Source organism: Manis javanica, chromosome 13 (assembly GCF_040802235.1).
Source record: "Manis javanica isolate MJ-LG chromosome 13, MJ_LKY, whole genome shotgun sequence".
NCBI lineage: Eukaryota > Metazoa > Chordata > Mammalia > Pholidota > Manidae > Manis > Manis javanica.
In genome coordinates, this window is record NC_133168.1 from 3,603,716 (window position 1) to 3,621,204 (window position 17,489).

The 17,489-nt window shown below is 48.3% G+C and overlaps 1 protein-coding gene across 3 annotated transcripts; it reads left to right on the forward strand.

The window, feature by feature from the left end:
• The first annotated feature begins 4,996 nt into the window (after positions 1–4,996).
• LOC108396449 (uncharacterized) lies at positions 4,997–12,995 on the forward strand. 3 transcript variants are annotated; one of them, XM_073220849.1, is made up of 5 exons: positions 4,997–5,109; positions 5,454–5,643; positions 8,278–8,605; positions 10,385–10,441; positions 10,592–12,995. In XM_073220849.1, exons 3-5 carry the CDS (start codon positions 8,576–8,578, stop codon positions 11,108–11,110), a joined length of 606 nt encoding a protein of 201 aa, XP_073076950.1. In that variant the 5' UTR covers positions 4,997–5,109; positions 5,454–5,643; positions 8,278–8,575; the 3' UTR covers positions 11,111–12,995. The 3 variants fall into 3 exon arrangements, with proteins under 3 accessions (XP_073076950.1, XP_073076952.1, XP_073076951.1); XM_073220851.1 differs by having other exon boundaries at positions 5,005–5,160; XM_073220850.1 differs by lacking the exon at positions 4,997–5,109 and having other exon boundaries at positions 5,116–5,643.
• The last annotated feature ends 4,494 nt before the right edge of the window (positions 12,996–17,489 follow it).

Genomic DNA, 17,489 nt, shown 5'->3' on the forward strand with positions numbered 1-17,489 from the left:
GGGCAAGAAGCCAACATACTTAACTAGCACAATAAAATACTACTTGAGTAGTTGGTAGGGTTCCTTTTTTCAAAACATCCTCAGAAGCTCTCCCCAAATACCCATTTCAAAGCCTAGAGATTTCTTCCTCTAATGATTTTCCGGTAGTTTGTGCATTCTGCAATTATCTTATAATTTCCAAATACTTCAAAATTTCTTTTATAAATTTGGAGAGTACAAGCTTTCTAAAGACAACCTCTTCAATCTGTTTCTATTAAAAAAGGCTTATAAGTGGATTTATAGTAGTGCTTAGGGAACCTTTAGCCCTAAATGCAGTATCATCACCTCTAAACAATTAGGAAGGAGACAAGAGTGGATAGTTTCCCAAATACAATGAGACCCTTAATCAAGTTCAATTGAGAAATGTCATCAGCTTTAAAGGGACAAGCAAGTAATTTTGTTTAGAAAGGATTAAAATGGTACTATCAATTAAGCAAATACCCTAGCATTAAAGAAAAGAGAACAAACAGAAATGATTTTAAAAAGGTCATCAAACTGGCCTACATGTTCAGGCTTTCCATGATATATGACAAACTCATCAACAATTCAGACAGCTAGGAGAAGTTACTTAGTACAAAATTAAAAATACTGCTAATGAAAAAATTTGCAGTGAAAGTAACACGATCCATCCTAGTATCTTACATTTATTTGTGTGGCATTTCTATCTGTAAATACTTTTCTTCCTGTCTTGGGTTTCCTCATTTCTACTTTTACCCCACCTGTTATATACTATGTGCACAATACCTGTCTGTCATTTAAATTAGATTGCCCATTAAGAAGTTTTTTTTACTGCTCAGAACTCTGCAGCAGCCTGTATGTGTATAGGTAAGCATACAGTGCAGGGCAGATAAATGAAGGACTCCAAAGTCATTTTTTTAAAGCAGAGAAATAAGCAATAGTGTTTGCAAGGCCAGCATTTGTTTTCTTATTTACTTAAATGAGGCAAATCAGAATCTTGGTGATGTGACTCCAACCAGGAGCCGGTCTATTTAGCAGAAACATTTAATTAGTGTTAGAAACACAGGATTCTAGTCACCCACCCCTGTCAAAAGATAGTATCAGCCCTTTGTATCCCTTAGAGATGTTATCGCCATAAAATGAAATGTACAATGGTTATGGACTCCCAAGAAGATATAAACGTCACTTTGTAATAATAGTCTCTCATGGCATATACTTTTAAACAACTTTTAATTAAAGTAGCCTAAAAGATCTACTAAAGGGTAAGTTATTTGTGCACAGAGGCTGAATTTTGTTCAAAACCAAATGATTTTAAAACATCATACATTAAAATATAGTCTAAACAATAGGATTTTTCTTTTCTTGTCAGGCATGGTGCTGAATGCTATAGAAAACATGTCAACTTTACACTTCTTTCTAATGTTTGGGAAACATAATTTACAATGACAAATCCACATACCAAAGAGAGTTTAAAAGGCATATAGGAATTAAGAACTGGATATATTTGGACATCTCAATAATCTGTCTCAATATTACATATTCAATTTACAAGTGATCATTAATTTTCACTTAACCAAGCAGAACCCATTACTACTACATTATCTGACAATTATTACAGAGAATTTGACTTTTGTGTTTGTATTTCAGTGTACTAGAAGTTTGGTAATATTCAGATTAAATTACATATATTTAAAAACTACTTTTTGATGAATAGCTGCTTAAGTATATTCTTTCTAACTCTGTGATTGTAAGAAAAAGATCTGTGCGATCTGTTCAGGACCATGTAGTATTCAAAGGATTTCACCCTTGTGTTGCTGACTTTTTAAAATTAGGAAACATTTTTAAAGTAGAATTTCCTAAGACTCTTTTTGATCAAAAAGAAGTCAAGTTTGAATAAAGAATTATTGGAGTGAAGCGACCATATCCCACTGAGGCCTTTTTTCAACACAGAGCAAAGAGACAGTGTCAGTCCAAGACTCTGGAACAAATATGTTTCTCTGTTTTTGTACCACAGGGTTTTAAAAACATCATATTTTAATTTCAGGCCTTATAAACTAAAGATGTTCGCTAAAATTAATTATGCTTATTATTTTGGATCAGAGCTTGTGGCTTGACTACATCTGTTAGAAACTTCATTGTGCCTCCGAACTAAGGAACCAAATCTAGTTGGCTGGCGAAGAAAAAAAAAAGTTTAATTCAAAGGAAGATGAAATACTGTGAAAAGGGACCGAATGCTTTCTCTCCGCAGGCTTGCATGACAGCAGAGCTTCTCAAATCGTTTGTGTCATGGACGTACTGTGCCCTTTGCTGTTTTCCGACTTGTGTCTTTCCTACTACGGTGTATTCAGCCCGAGGTTCTCGGACGCAGTCCTGCCCCTGCCCGGAGCGCCCTTCCTGCCCGCACTGGGGCGTCAGCAGTGCCTGCTCAGCAGAGACACCCTCCGAGTTGGACTTTTTCCTGCTGTTGCCCCCTCCCGTTTTGAAATTTTGTTTTTCGTTTCTCTCTATAGAAGTGTTTAAAGGCTCCGCTAAAAAAGAGGAGAAAAAGGAACGAAAGCCCCGGGGCCCGTGCCCCGGAGGGCTGCGCGGCGGGAGCAGAGGCGGCCGGTTCCCCGCGCCCCGGGAGGACGGACGCCGGGCGGGCGCCCCGACGCCACCTGCCCAGGCCCCCTTCCTCCCGAGCCCGCCCCCCGCCCCGGCCCCGAGCCGAGGCCTGCAGGAGGGCGGGGCGGACCGGCCCGCTCCGCTCGGGCTGTCGGGGCCGGGGGAGGGAGGCCGGAGCCGGGCGGCGTGCCCGGGGGACAAGGCGCCCGCTGCGTCTCCCGCCGGGGCCCTCCGCTCCTGGCCGGCCAGTGCGCAGCCGTCGGGCGCCCCCGGGCCCGCGGAGCCTCCCGCGCCCCCCCGGCGGCCCGGGCCCGACGCGGCGGAGCGCCTCCCCCATGCCGTCGCCGAGCCCCGCACCGCAGCCCGGTCCGCCCCCGGCGCTCCCGATCGGCCCCGGGAGCCCCGCCGCGCTCGCTGGTTACGCGCGGGGCCGAGGCCGGGGGCGGCGGGGGGAGGGGTTCCCCGCACGCTGGGCCCGCAAGCCCTGGTCCCGGAGCCCCACGGCCGAATGCGAATTCGGAACCTCTCCGCGAGGCCCCTCGACCTGCTGGCAGGACCCCTGAGGTCCTGGCGTCCGAGAGGACACCGCGTCTCGCTCATCGCCATTTCCTCCCCTCATTTGGGGGAGGGGGGGTGAGCGACCTTAAAGAAAGGAGGTCCCGCTCGCGGAGGGGGGCGCGGAGCTGCGGCGCCGGCCCCGCGGTCACACCGCCCCGCGCGTCTTCCCACGGAAGCGCCGCGGCAGTTTCCCCCCTTTCATTACGCCACTTAGACTCGTGCAGCCCAATCGGAAGCCGCTAGCTGCACCCCGGGGGAGCGCAGCGGAACTCACTGCGGGCGCTGCTCCTGCAGCCAGGACCCCGAGGGGGCAGCGCGCCCGGGGGCGGCCCCGCGCAGCCTCCCAGGGCCGCGCCGCCCTCGCCTCCGTCCCAGCGCGTTTGAAAACTGGGCGCAGCTCTGCGTGGCTGCAGAGGAACGAATACCCCTGTCCCTGCTCCGCGAGCGTGGACATCCTCGCTCGCCTTCACGTTTCATAAATCTTGGAAATTATATAAACAGTTCACATTCCAAAAGCAGGGTGTATCCGACTGCGTCTCATTTCCCCTGCAAGTCGGTGACACGGAATTCTACCCCTCAAACCGTGATCAGTCCTAACGTCCCTATTTCTGCCCCGTTTTAAAATGCCGACTAATTAATGCCAGAGGTACGCACCCGCCGGCCCAGGCTGCAGACCGAGCAAAGCAGAGCCCCAGAGCACCAGTCTTCCGTCCCTCACCGGGGCGGCCTCTGCACTGAGCTCCCAGCCCAAGTATTCTTTGCCACCATAGGCTGGATTCTTTGACCGATGTTTTAAAATGGCAAACGTAACGTTTTCAAGCCCGTCCAACCTCACCCTCCTCACTGCGATCACAACCCGCACACCTGCGCAGCCCAGCCCGCTCCTGGAGACGTCGAGCCGGACCCAGCTACCTTCCGAGCGGCATCTTCTCTGCTCGCCCAGAGTAACTTTAAAAAGCCACTGCAGTGAATGCCAGCTACGCTCTCCCGGGGAGACGCGGCGAGGCGCTACAATCAGTCTCTGGTTACACAAACACACCTAGGGGCAGGTTGGAGTGTGAAGGAGGGCTTCGGGGGTGGGGGCTGCCTACCCGGAGGTGGATTAAACCAGTTTCCCTATTGTTACTGAGTTTAGGAAAGCTTGCTTTTGTTCCCCGGTGGATATTGGGGGTAAAAACTGAGAAGCGACAGTGAAGCCTCCCAAAAGTCTTTGAAAGCGTAGAACTTGAGGTTACGACTTCTCTTCTTTTAACATTGTTTGAGACACTGAATTAAGCTGATGACTCCAGTGGAAAAAGGATTTACAGTGATTTCAAATACTGTAGAAAATAAAAGGGCCGACGCCTGCCTCTACCTGCCCTGGGTTGCAGGGGCTCACGGGTCCCCGGCGTCACACCGGGGCAGGTGGCGGGCCTCCCAGAGTAGCAGGGCGGCGCCCAAAGGCTTCGCACTCCCTGCCACTTAACTTTGCACTTCTGCTTTGGAGCAGGGGACGTACGGGGGAGCTCCCTCCCCAGCAAGCAAACCCGAGGGAACTGAGGCCCGGATCCTTCCTGGGCCGCCCTAGAGACGACACCAAACTGCAGATGCTCTTTCCCGCCCGTTAAGTGGGGAGTGGCGGCTGAAAGGGATTGCGCCCAGCGCCCAGGAGCCCCCAGCGAGGGACGTCCGACCCCGACGCCTGCACCGGAGGCCGCAGGAGGCGCAAAGCCCTCCGCAGTCTGCGTTCGGGCGGGAACAGCCCGAGTGACAGCCTTCGTTAACGGAGACGAGCGCCTCAGGCCGGGTCTCCGCGCGGATTGGACGGCCGCGCCCCACGTGACGCGCGCCGCCCGGCGCCCCGCCCCCGCCCGCTGCTGGCGCCTCTCGGCCGCAGCCGGGCCCCGCGCCCACTTTCACTTTCCGCGCCGGGGCGGCTCCCCGGAGTCCGCGCGGGTTCCCCTCTTGGCGGTGGGTGTTGAGGTGCCCAGAACGCACGGGAGGCATTCTGAAGACAGAAGGGTTGGCCGTGCTTGTGGCAGGGGGCTGACCGGGCCCGCTCCCCGGGCAGGAGGGGGCCGGTGGCACGCGGGCGCTTCCCGCTTCGCGGGAGTAAAGGGGCCTTGCTGGTCCCCAGGCCCTTCTGCGAGCTGCAGGGGCGGCCTGGACCCCAGGGAGAAGTGGGCGGCGGTCGGTGCTTCACCCACGGGCTTTATTAGGTTAGAGCGAGTACAGGGCCACCGATGCCAGCTTGCTTTGCAACCTAGGAAGCAACGCTTGTTTAAAAAACAAACTGCTTCCGTGTCACCTCTAAGGCGCGGGTGACTTAACGAATCAGCCCGGAACCGTGTAGGGGGGAGACGGCTCTGTGTCATCCCCCCACCAGGTGCAGCCTGTGAAGCCCAGGCCCAGCTGACAGTCCAGAGCGGCCCTGGGCACTTACCGCCCATCAGCCCGGAGAGGGACTGCCTGCCCGCTGGGTTAGCAGCATTCTCCCCGTCCTAGGTAAGCTTGCCGGACAAAGGACTTCAGAACACTGAGACGGTTACATTGCTACAGCTTTCACATGAACCGGTAGCCCAATCACTTGCTCTTTCGTTTATCTAACAGTGATGATACGATATAACTTATTTTCAAGGGCCTGGCCTGATAGGTTCTGGGTAGAGCAGAACCTGTGAACCAGCCTGCTCACATACAGGAGTCTGTGCCACCTGTCGTGGTAGGTGGTAACAGGTAACTGGATCATGAAAAGAAGTAACAAATTTCCTCTGTTAAAAGATCTCATCACTTGATAACAAAGTTTCCTTTAGGGAGTTGCTCAACTGGCTAAACCCTGTTTTGTGGTTTTATCATTGGTTCCCCTCAAAGGGCAGGAGGAAACTTAGACAATTGCCTAGCACATGCTTGACACAAAGTAAGTGCTCAATAAGTTGTTATTATTGAAGTGAAACAGTCTAACTCTCTACTAGTAATCTTAAGTAACAATGTAGTGTTATCCCTTTTTACATGCCTTGTGTTTATAGAGGTTTGATTAGGGAGAAGGGAAAGCTCATAAATCATAAAGCAATTGGCTTCAGTCATGTTCTTGATAGTAACTTCCACTAATTACATGTCATTTTGAAACTATTTCCTCAAATTTGTTTTGAATACATAATATTGCCTTTGAATTTCTCTAACTTCCCCCTTATACTTTTACAAAATGAAAGGGTATGCTCTTTGTATTATATAACTAGTTACTTCCACAACCTAAGACGGTAACTTTTGGAGGAAAATATTATTTTCTTCGGGCAGTTTACTAAAAATCTCCACTGAAAAGTAAAATCTGGAGCAAAAATCAAATAATTTTTAAAAAAGACACTTTTTTGTTATCAGGGAAAAATTATACACACATATATATGTATACATACAGTTACATAAAAAATTAAGAAAGTTGTATTTTAATGTTTTGGAAGTAAATTTGAATATATAAAATGAAAGTTTTCCCTTTAAAATTAATATAATTATCACTTGGTAGAAAGAATAGCTACTGTCTAAACCTCTCCCCTGAGCTCCAAATTTCCTCTTCCACAAATGACACTGGGAAGACTATATATGGGTATTTATGGAGCTGAACTTATCACCTTCCTGGCCCCTCTCTGTTCTAGACCTCACTTAGTTCAACCTCCCAGTCACCCACACTACAAACCTGAGACTCATTTTTAAGTGTTCTCTTTCTCTCTCCATTTACTTTAAGTCAGTTGTCAAGTCTCACCTGATTTAACCTCCTAATTGTGCCTCAGATGTGTGCCCTCCCTTCCTTTCTTTTCCCTACTGTTCTGGTTTAGGCCTTTCCTGTCTTGGTTTCCAGCTCACTTGCTCCTGTCGGCTCTTAACTGTAAGGCTCTGCCATTAATTCCCTTCAAATCCTTTCTCTGAGTGACTTATCTAAAACGCCGATCTGAACATGCCACTCACCTTTAATGGCTTCCTCTGACTTCCCAGATAAAAATCTAAGCTCTTCACCACAGCATTCAAAGCCTCTGTACATCTCTCCAGCTTCACCCCTCTCTACTTTGCCCCCTGACTTCACATTCCAGCCACACTTCATTCATTCATTCATTCAATACTACTATGTGCCAGCCACTGTCCTAGTCACCCGGCATAGCATGGGGAACAAAACTCAGATCTTTGCCCTCATGGAGCTTATATGGAAGAGGGGTGGGTGGTGCCAGTAAATAATAAACATCATAAATAAGCACATTTAATAGGATGGGGAGGAGTCATCTAGGCAAGATTGGCTTTATTGAAAAGGTGACATTGAGCAAAGACATGAAACGAGGTAAGATAGTGAGCTATGTGGATAAACAGGAAGAAAATTTAGGCGAAGGGAATAGCCAGTGCAAAGCCCTAAGGTGGGAGTGGGCTTAGCACATCAAGGAGATGAGGTCAGAGAGAAAACAGGGTGTGTGAGCATGCTGTTGGACAGGTTCTTGTCAGCCACTGGAATAAGTTGGGGGCTTACTTTGCATTGAATGGGATGATAAGTACTTGTGGTCACCCCCACAAGCCATAGGATTTAGACCTTGTGTTTCTAATCAAAGGCTCTCTTCTGATTAGATTGCACCCCTCTCTCCAATTGAGTTGCTCCTGTAATTACTTTTTATTGTGACTATATTTGCCATATTACTTGCAAGACTTAGGTCTTGAGGAAGGGTTTTGGTGTATTCGTCTTAGTATCTGCAGTGCTCATGGCAGGCATGCAATCATTCACTGAATGAATGGTAATATTTGCTTATAGATGGCCTATAAGCAATCAAGGGTTTTAACTGTTTATAAATTCTCAAAGCAACCCTACAAGGTTGGCTTTACTATACCCGTTTTACAGATGAGAAAATGAGGTTCAGAAAGGTTAAGTCACTTATCTGAAGTCACACAGGTGATGGGTATCTAAGCTGGATTTCAGACTCAGGTGTCTGGCCAATTGCTACACTCACTGCACTCCACTCACAGACTGAGTGAAAGAGGTGGAAGGAATTTATCTCTGGTTTTGTTTCTTACACTTGGCTTCCCAAGACTTTAAAAAAACAAACCCACTTAACCAATTGTATTGTCTATTTATTGGTTCATTAAATACTTTAGTAAGTGCCTATTGTGTGCCAGGTACTTGGAATATAACACTGAACAAAATAGATGCGGTCCCTTCCCTTGCGCAGTCTGCAGTAGAGCAGTGAAGACTCACAATTGTGTAAGCAAGGGCAGTAATGTGCAGCCAGCGCTCTGATGGAGAAGGCCAGGCTCCACTGAGGACCCTGAGAAGCAGCTCTGACCCAGCCACCTGGCCTGGAGAAAGCTGTAGGATGAGAACATATTTCCTGGAGGAAGATGGTTCCAAGTGGGATGTACCATTGGCCTCGGGGACACTGAAATTCAGAAAGTGGAGATACATGTTTAGCTGTGGATGAAAGAATCTGCTACAGTCTTGTACAAGGTACTACTTATTATATAAAAATCTAGAGAATCTTGCTTTTATTCATTTGTTTTCAACTTTGGCTACTGTGAATGCCCCTCTCCCAGATTTGATTATAACCTCTATGTATAAAACCTAAAACATACACTTTTTAATCTTTATTTTGCATTTTTTATTTGATAAGCTATTTGGCCCATTCATTTGTAAAGAAGTAATGCAATGTGTGTCTTAGTAGTTAATAAATTCCCAAACTATGAAATCTGAGGGTTTATTCAAATTATTTTGTTCCACTGGAATTCGGTGGTGTATTGAGTCATTGCCTAGAGTTTGGTAACTTGTTACAGAATGCATTTTTTTTCTTTTGTTGATGGGAATGAAATTTAGTATTTGCTCACTTTTAATTACTGTTCAGTGGAAAAATAATCCAGGAAACCATCAAACGTGGTGTGACTGACACAAGAAAAAGCCAGGCTAGAAAACCAGAGATCCATATTCAGAAAGTAGCATTTTAGTGCTTTCGAACTGGCGGAAAATTAAAAGATTTCTTCCTACAGATTTCCCCTGTTTTTCAATTGGGAATGTCATATTTTCCATAGTAACTCTAATACATGACTTGACTATGAAAATGGAAAATTTAAGGATAATAGTAACTCAGACAACTTGAAACTGGTGGTGGTGGCGATAGAGCAGTTGTTTTTAATAAGCAAATGATGGGGAAGATCAAAGAAGAGCCGGGATCAGGATGTGGGAGTGAGTTCTCTTTATTGTAAACTGCTTGGGAGGGAGGTGAGAGATGGAGATTAGAGATGATGAAGACCTTTCCTTTTGACTTCTCTGATCTAGCCATGGATGATGAGAATTCCCCTGGATGAGCGTCAAAGAAAAGACACGGTTAAATGGGTAATAAAAGAAAAAGCAATGGCCCATAAATACTAAGTGTTTTAAGTTTAAAATTTTCCCTAAAAAAAAAAAAAAAAAAAAAGCTCAGCTATTGCAGTTTCCCTCTACAGCCTGTAAAACACAAGTTTCTCTAATGGAGCAGGTCCAGCAAGTCTTGGTTGCAGAAAGAGTTAGGAATATTGTGAGAATCCAGACTCCTGGCAAATATATGCTTTGAGGCTTTAAAAAGTGCCCCAGAGGAGGAGAAAATATGCTGAAAAAAAAATAGCCATAAAGTACTTTTTTATGTTAAGAACAAAAAGACAGGAAATGTTTCCCCCCCCCAAATATTCTTGCATTTTTCTCCATCTGGTGAAATAAAATAAGACAGATATGTTATCCTCCACTGCTGCACAGGAACACCACCAGCAGGCCACTCAGGTGGTGGAGCTGCTGTCCCTGGGGCAGTGTGTTTGGTATTCTTGCCTTCCCCATTCCTGCCCCCTCAACCCCGAAAAAAACCCCAAAACCCTGCACAAGTACTTCTCTGAGGCCATCAAAAGTTTTGGCTTACACTGTAGAAATTTCTTGGTTAATAGAATAACAAAATAGAAGACTGTCATCATTACGTCTAAGGAAACCTTCCTTCCCTGTCTGCTAACTTCCTTCCAAAACATTTCTGCCCCTAATGACATTTTTGTTGGTGGTTTGGAAAGGCCAGCACAACCCAAGGGAATGATTCCATTCTAATTGCATTTTTTCTTTGCCAGGAGGTCTGTGTCCTTTCATATCCACCAAACTGACTTGATCACTTGATTAACTGTGGTCCACTTGTTACCCGGAAAAAAAAAACAAGCCAACCACCCGAACGCGCCATGTGACATTAACTGGATGTTATATTTTTGTTTTCCCCCCTTGCAGGGATCACAAAGCTTACGCATACTTTCTGCCGGGCACCGGTTTTACCCAGGGCCCCAGGTGAGACAGGGGAGGTATGCGCGTGTTGCTGAAACGTCCGGCATTAGCCCCAAGTGTTGTGTATTTTGGGGTCAGCGCGTGGGCTAGAAGGCAGGGCGCTTCTCCCGCGTGTGTTTACGAGGGCGCGGCGGGTGCGCGGTTGTCCCGCAGCTTCTCCGTCCGGCGCGCGGCCCCTTCCCCCCCTGGGAGCGAGACCCCCGCGTGCAGGAGCAGAGCAGCCTCAGCGCGAAGCCCTCCAGCCTCAGCTCGCGCGGAAGACCCGCGGCCACCCCGCTGCTGCAGCCGGGAGCGAGCGTCCTCGGCGGGGGCGGCGGGCGGGAGGCAGGCCCTCCGCGCGCAGGTGAGCAGTGCCCGCGGGGCAGGTGGGGGGGGCGGGATCAGCGGCCTTTGCAGGCCCCGCGCAGAACGACGGCGGCGCGGCTGGGCACTGCCAGTGGTGTGCGGGGTCCCCTCTCCAAGGGGACGAGCCGCCTGCCCCTGACCTGGGCGTCCATCCCGAGCCTTGGCGTCACCCGTGCTTTCCCTGAACCCGTGTGTGTGCCAGCGTGGCGCTGGGGAAGCACGTGCCAAGACAACACGTGGGGAGGGAGTGGACGTAAAATGCTGGAGAAAGCCCTGCGCAGCGGGAAGGAGCCAGAGGTGCTTTTCCAGGCTGCCCTCTCCCCCTGAGCCCAGTCCGGGGGGCTGGCGGCCGCCTGTTACCGGGGAGAATGCCGACCCGCAGAGGGATTAAGTGACTTGTCGGGGGCCGGGACGCTGGAGCTTGTGGCGGTTCAATGCCAGATGGGGCGCCCCAAACGCGTGCTTCCTCCCAGCTGCCGGGCGGAAAGGATCGCGGCCTGGCAGAGGCTTTATAGCAGCCGCAGGGATTCCCCCAAGTGCCGAGGCTGTGCGCTTCCCCCTCGCTTCCGTCCCGCGGACAACGAGAAGCCGGAGCCCGCTGTCCTCTCCTCCTGGGCCCCCTGAGCCCTGGCTAGCGGTCAGCAGCGCCTACAGCCCAGCAATCCTCCCATTTAAAAATACTTCTTTCTCAGCCTGAAGTTCTTCCCTAAACTCCAACCTGCAGTTTTGTTTATTCTGCTGCCTGCCGGACATCTGTCTCCCCCAAACATCTAAAAGATCCTCAAATTGAACTTGTTTGAAGCTTGGTCCCCAAACGTGCTCCACCCACAGCGTTCCCCTTTCCATTAAGAGCAAGCCGTTTCTTTGCAGGCGGCGCTCAGGCCCAAAGCCGAGGAGCCGTCCCCGACCCCTCTTCCACACTCCAAGCGGAGCTTATTGTTCAGTGCCGTGCCTTTATCCCCTGTGTTCTTCCAGAATTTGTCTGTTCCTTAGGATCTCTGCCTCTGCTCGGCCCCGCGCCGTCTTCGTGTCTCACCTGGGCTATTATGACGGCCTCTTAGCTGGTCTCCGTGTTCCCCGCTTGCCCCCCTTACAGTACACTCTCAGCATAACGGCTGGTGGTCCTGCTCCCTGGCAGAGCTCAGGACCCCCGGGCCCCCCTCCACCACTCAGGGCCACAGCCTAAGTCCTTCAGAGTCTGCGCCCCTGAATGGCCCCTTCTCCCCTCTCCTTGCCCAAGCCCACTCCTTTCCAGCCGCATAGGGTCTGGGCACTTGCTGTTTCCTCTGCCTGGAGCATTTTCCCCACATGGGCAGTTTCCTTCTGCTCTTTGCACATATGTCACTTTCTAGGTGAAGCCTCCTCCCCTGCCCCTTACCTATTTAACATCAGGACCCCATTTCCTCCTTTTCTCTGCTTAATTTTTCTCCATGATCCTTAACTTCTCATGTGCTAAATTTATTCCCCCCACCTGCTTATTGCTTCTCTCTCTCCACAAGAATGTAAGTAATATATATGAGGGGAGGGATTTTTTTTAAATTGCTAGGTCAGTGCCAGGCACATGGATGGCACTCAATAAATCGTGTATGTATGTATATTTACACACACACACACACACATATATATATATATACAATAAATTAAAACACAATAAAGAAGGGAGTAACTCCACCATTTATTAGCTCTGTGACCTGGGGCAAATTATTTAACTCTCTAAAACTCAAATTTTCTTATCTAAAATGATGTAGATACTGCCCTCATAGGGTTATCAATGATATTAAATAAGTAAATACACATGAAATAATACACACACACAACATATACAGATCTTATATGTGCAGACCAGACCTGTACATATGCATATGCCTTGTCCCTTACCCATTTTTTAGAAGTCATTTCTTTATTTGTAATGGTGCAATGTAAATAAGAATGTAACAGCAGCTGAAATGCTTTCTTTGGTACTGGTATTTGTAGAAAGCCGTGGAAGTGTGTGGGCACTGTTGCTGCTGAGAGCAGGGGTGGAGCCGTGTTTCCCTTGGTTTGCCTGGGCATCAGCGTCCTCACCTGCTGTCCTCTTCATCTGCCATGGAATGGGGAAGGGGAAATTAGATTCCTTGAGAGGATGTGAGTTATTCCCCTTTGTGATTATATCAGGGAAATTCTTTTGAAGGTGTGAAGGGATGTGCTGCAGGGTCCGGGGTGGGATGGAGGAAGGGACACTTGACTTAAACATTATGGGCTGGAAGCGCTGCTGGAATTGAGTTGCCCTTCAGCTACCCAGCCTTCCCACTTCTTGGGCAGATCTCCCAGGGGAGCGCTCACCTGATGGTATGTTTGTTGGGGGGTAGGGGGTAGAGAGTCGTGAGGGGGTGATAGGCTTTAGTAAGGGAAATTGGACGGTGGGTCCACCCTGCTCTTCTCTCTAGCTGGCCCAGCTTCTCCCAATGGACCACCCTCCACTTCCTTTGTGCAACTGTCCACCCTATTAAAGGGCAACTGCACCCCACTGCCTGTTCTCACGGTCAGACTGTGTACCTGTCTGTAGCATGTATTTGCTGTGTGACTCCCCCCACCTCGTCCACCCATGTAAACTCCAAGCTAACAGCAATTTTTGCGAGTTACACAAGATCTCTGTGTTCTTTCTAGCTCCTAGGACAGGGCTTTGCTGTCAGTAAGTTCTTGGTTGAATGAACCCTCATACTCAAGCTTGTTTAATTCTGCCAAGCAGCCTCTGACCTTAATCGAACAATCTTTGTGCCAGAACACTTTAAATGCATCATCTCATATCATTCTCACAGCAGCCCTCTGAGGTTGTTATGATTCCTGCTTCACAAACAGAGAAACTAAGATCAGCGAGGTTAAGGAACTTGCTCAGGGTCAAGCAGCAGCTGATAAAAGGTGCAGCTAAGGGCACAGCCCGCACGACCGAATCCAGGGCCCGGGTCCCTCCCCCACTTCTTTGGGAAGAAGGTGAGGAGGACCGAGCGCAGCATCAGGCACAGCAGCTCTTGGCCCCCGACGGGTCTGGGGGTGGAGAGAAGGCCGGAGGCTGCTGCGATTAGAAGCGTGCGCTCAAAACTTGCGCGCGGCCGAGCGCGCCCAGCCGAGCTGCCCCAGGCCCGCGCCGGCCGCGCCGCGCTCGCGAGCATCGGTCTGCCCCGGAGGTTGAGCAGACAAACCTCTTCTCGTCCGCGGTCCCCCCCAAATCGCTGCCAGTTCCCAAACAGCCGGAGTTTTCCGGGTAGAAATAGGCAGCGGCCAGAGGGACGTGCGTGGGGGAGCCACCAAAGGCCCCGGCCGAGTCCCGAGAGGGTGCGGGTTTCCCCAGGCAGGGGTGCCGCCTCCCTGCGATCCCCTTGGAAGACCCCGAGGGAGGGATCGTGTTGATAAGGACACCGGTGCCTGGGAACTACGACTCTGGGAACCCAGCACCCTGCTGCCCTTGACCGCGGGGATGCGCGGCGCCGGCGCGGGAGAGGAGAGGGCAGGGCGGGCGCCGCGTTCTCATCGTTGTGCCGCTGAAAAACGAGAAAAATGACTCGGAGCTGGAGTGGCTCACGCCGTGGGCCTGTATTTCTCCATCCCTGCGGAGATGGAGCGAACGTAGACTCCAGCGTCCCCGCCCTGAGCCGCGCGCCCCGCATTCGGCGTCCCGGCCTCGGGGCTGCTTGCCTGGGTCGGGGAGGCCGTCCACCCACCGCGCCTTCGCAGCCAGACAGTGTTTAACGTAGGGAGACACGTGGAGGGATAGACACAAATCCATTACCAGTGTCACTGAATTCATGGAGCTTTTGGTCATTTTGTCGCGCGCTTTATGTTCAGCAAGAGATACTAAAGGTATAACTAGTCAACCTGCGGGTTTCTGGGAAAATTTGGAGATTAAAATACCTGAAAATTCTGGATAAACCCTGGTCTAATGAGTCAATTAAAAAGAATTTGTTTACCCACCACCCCGACATAGAGTTGCAGGGAAATCAGTTAAGAAGTCCGCTCAGCCTCTACAGGTCTGTTCGGAAACTCAGAATCAAGACAGACTCCTTGCTTTCAGTTGCAAGTTTGAGTTCATAGTAATTGCTCTAAAATATAGCGATTTGTCTTATGCAGACATTTGTTATTTATTTATTTATTTTGCTATCATTAATGTATGATTACATGAACATTATGGTTTCTAGACTTCCCCCATTATCAAGTCCCCACCACACACCCCATTACAGTCACTGTCCATCAGCACAGTAAGATGCTATAGAGTCACTACTTCACTTCTCTGTTACACTGCCTGCCCCCTGTCCCCCCTCCCCCATTATGCATGCTAATTGTAATGCCCCTTTTTCCCCCTTATCTCTCCCTTCCCACCCATCCTCCCCAATCCCTTTCCCTTTGGTAACTGTTAGTCCATTCTTGGGTTCTGTGATTCTGCTGCTGTTTTGTTCCTTCAGTTTTTTCTTTGTTCTTATGCTCCACAGATGAGTGAAATCATTTGGTATTTGTCTTTCTCTGCCTGGCTTATTTCACTGAGCATAATACCCTCTAGCTCCATCCATGTTGTTGCAAATGGTAGGATGTGTTTTCTTCTTATGGCTGAATAATATTCCATTGTGTATATGTGCCACATCTTCTTTATCCATTCATCCACTGATGGACACTTAGGTTGTTTCCATTTCTTGGCTGTTGTAAACAGTGCTGTGATAAACATAGAGGTGCGTATGGCAGACATTTGTTTTTGAACCAGTGTTTGCTTCAGTTCTCTTCCCTAGATACGTTGTCCACTGATATGGAACCATTCAAACAAAACAAGCAAGAAATCCAGATGGTTTGTGTTTTTTCTATCTTAGTTATTGAATCTTGTACTCTGGGCTGATTTTTAAAAAGAGGGAGTGTTTATTTTTAAATAGATTTTAGAGTAAAAAGTAATTGAGATGTTTGGCAGCCTCCTGGTCAACCCTAATAGTGTGCCTGAGGATACAGACTAGAATTTAGCTCTGTTTCTCACTCCATTACTCACTCACTTGATGTGGCCTCTGACAAGCCCCTTCACTGTCGTGGGCCTCAGGTCTCTCCCCATCAGTAGAAAGGAACCATCTTCCACATGTACCTGCCTCCTAGGGGTGTTGTAAGGGTTAATGAGATATGCGGTGTGTGCTTTGATTCTACGGTAAAGGACCTGTGCAAATAAAACATGATTACATCTCAAATTCATCTTGGGTTCATTTGGATATATGGACCTTTCCTTTATCAACTTCTCCCAGTTATATTTTCAAAATTGACAGACTTGATTTTAAAATTCTATGTTGGGACATTCTGCAACTCCACACTGTAAAAATCCTCAACAAGTTATATCACCCTGTTCTGTTTGTTCACAGATACTGAATAACTTGTTTTTCTCATTATGTCATTCCATGTATTTGTTCCACAAATGGTTATTGAAAATGTACTCTTTCTAGGGATTGTAAGGGGTGCAGGGAGTGCTACAAAGAATGATCTTATGGGCCTACTGTTCTCAGACACTGTTAAACACTTTATGTTTATTATCTCATTTAATCCTCATAGCAGCTCCCTGAAATATTGGACTATCCTGGCTCAGTGTGTGGGGTGCAAGCTGACGACTTCCTATGTAATTCAGTAAGCAAGGTACTGCTGGAGCAGTGTAGTTCGGTGAGGTCACTTGAAACAGCAAGGGGCTGTGTTTTTGAAACCTCTGATGGAAATTTATGGTCACATGTTTTTAAGAAAAGGTTTTGCCAGTGCTGCCTCAGCAGGTATGAAATTCAGCTATCTGCAGTGTTTAACAGCCTTGGACGGGGTCACTCTGGAGTTGAGAGGATGGATTAGGGAAAATTTACAAATAAGCAAAATATGATGACTCAGAATTTACTAAACACTCAAAAGCACAGCCACCCATCACTCCAGGCCCCCAACCCCCCCAAAAAGAAAAGAAATCTACATAAGCTTTCACGTGGCTACTACCCAGTTTTTAGAAGTTATCTAGAAGATGAAATTGGAGTTTATATTCCACACACAAGAAAGGGGCCCATCTACTCTTATTTAGTGAGGGAGAAGAGAAACCTTGAGGATTAGGCCTATTTTGCATGAAACATAAAGATCCCTGGAAATATGATCGACCAAATGCCAACTGGTAATGGTGGACAGGAGGAAAAGAAGCAAATTAAGCAGAAAATACAGGTTTTTGTATTCTGTCTGTGAACTGTTCGGCCAGCTGCAACAGATTGCTTAGAAAGTTCGCTATTTACATGATAGCATTATGGTATTATACATTAGCTGCATGTTGACAATGTGCTAAGTCATCAGCATGATTAAAGTGAGCACCCATATGCTGGGCCGACAGTGTCCTAGTTTACAGTCTCAGACATGCAACACTGACACATATATTCAACAGAAGCAGATGTATGTGGAACGTAGCAAGTGTTGAATGATTTAGATACACAGGAATTCGTTTGGGTGCTTTCTCTGCATGACAGAATAGAAAGTGAGACATGCGAGTCATGTATTCAGAGAAAGTAGCCTTGGGAGAGTTAGAGGAAACTCCTGTCTGGCGTGCATTTACTTAGGTGGGAAAGGATTCCTGAGAAGGAACCAGAGATGGGGATTTCACAGTAGCAGAAATCATAATATGTAAAAATTGGAAGCCACTTGAGAAGTCCAAATGCAAGTCTTTGCTTTATGAATCAAGAAGCAGAGGCCCAGAGCC

Excerpts from the sequence above, each read along its gene's own strand:
- LOC108396449 (XM_073220849.1), top strand. The coding sequence starts at position 8,576 with ATGAAAGAATCTGCTACAGTCTTGTACAAG. Across the intron at positions 8,606-10,384 it reads CTGCTACAGTCTTGTACAAG|GGATCACAAAGCTTACGCAT; the intron begins GTACTACTTATT and ends CCCCCCTTGCAG. Across the intron at positions 10,442-10,591 it reads GGTTTTACCCAGGGCCCCAG|CTTCTCCGTCCGGCGCGCGG; the intron begins GTGAGACAGGGG and ends GTTGTCCCGCAG.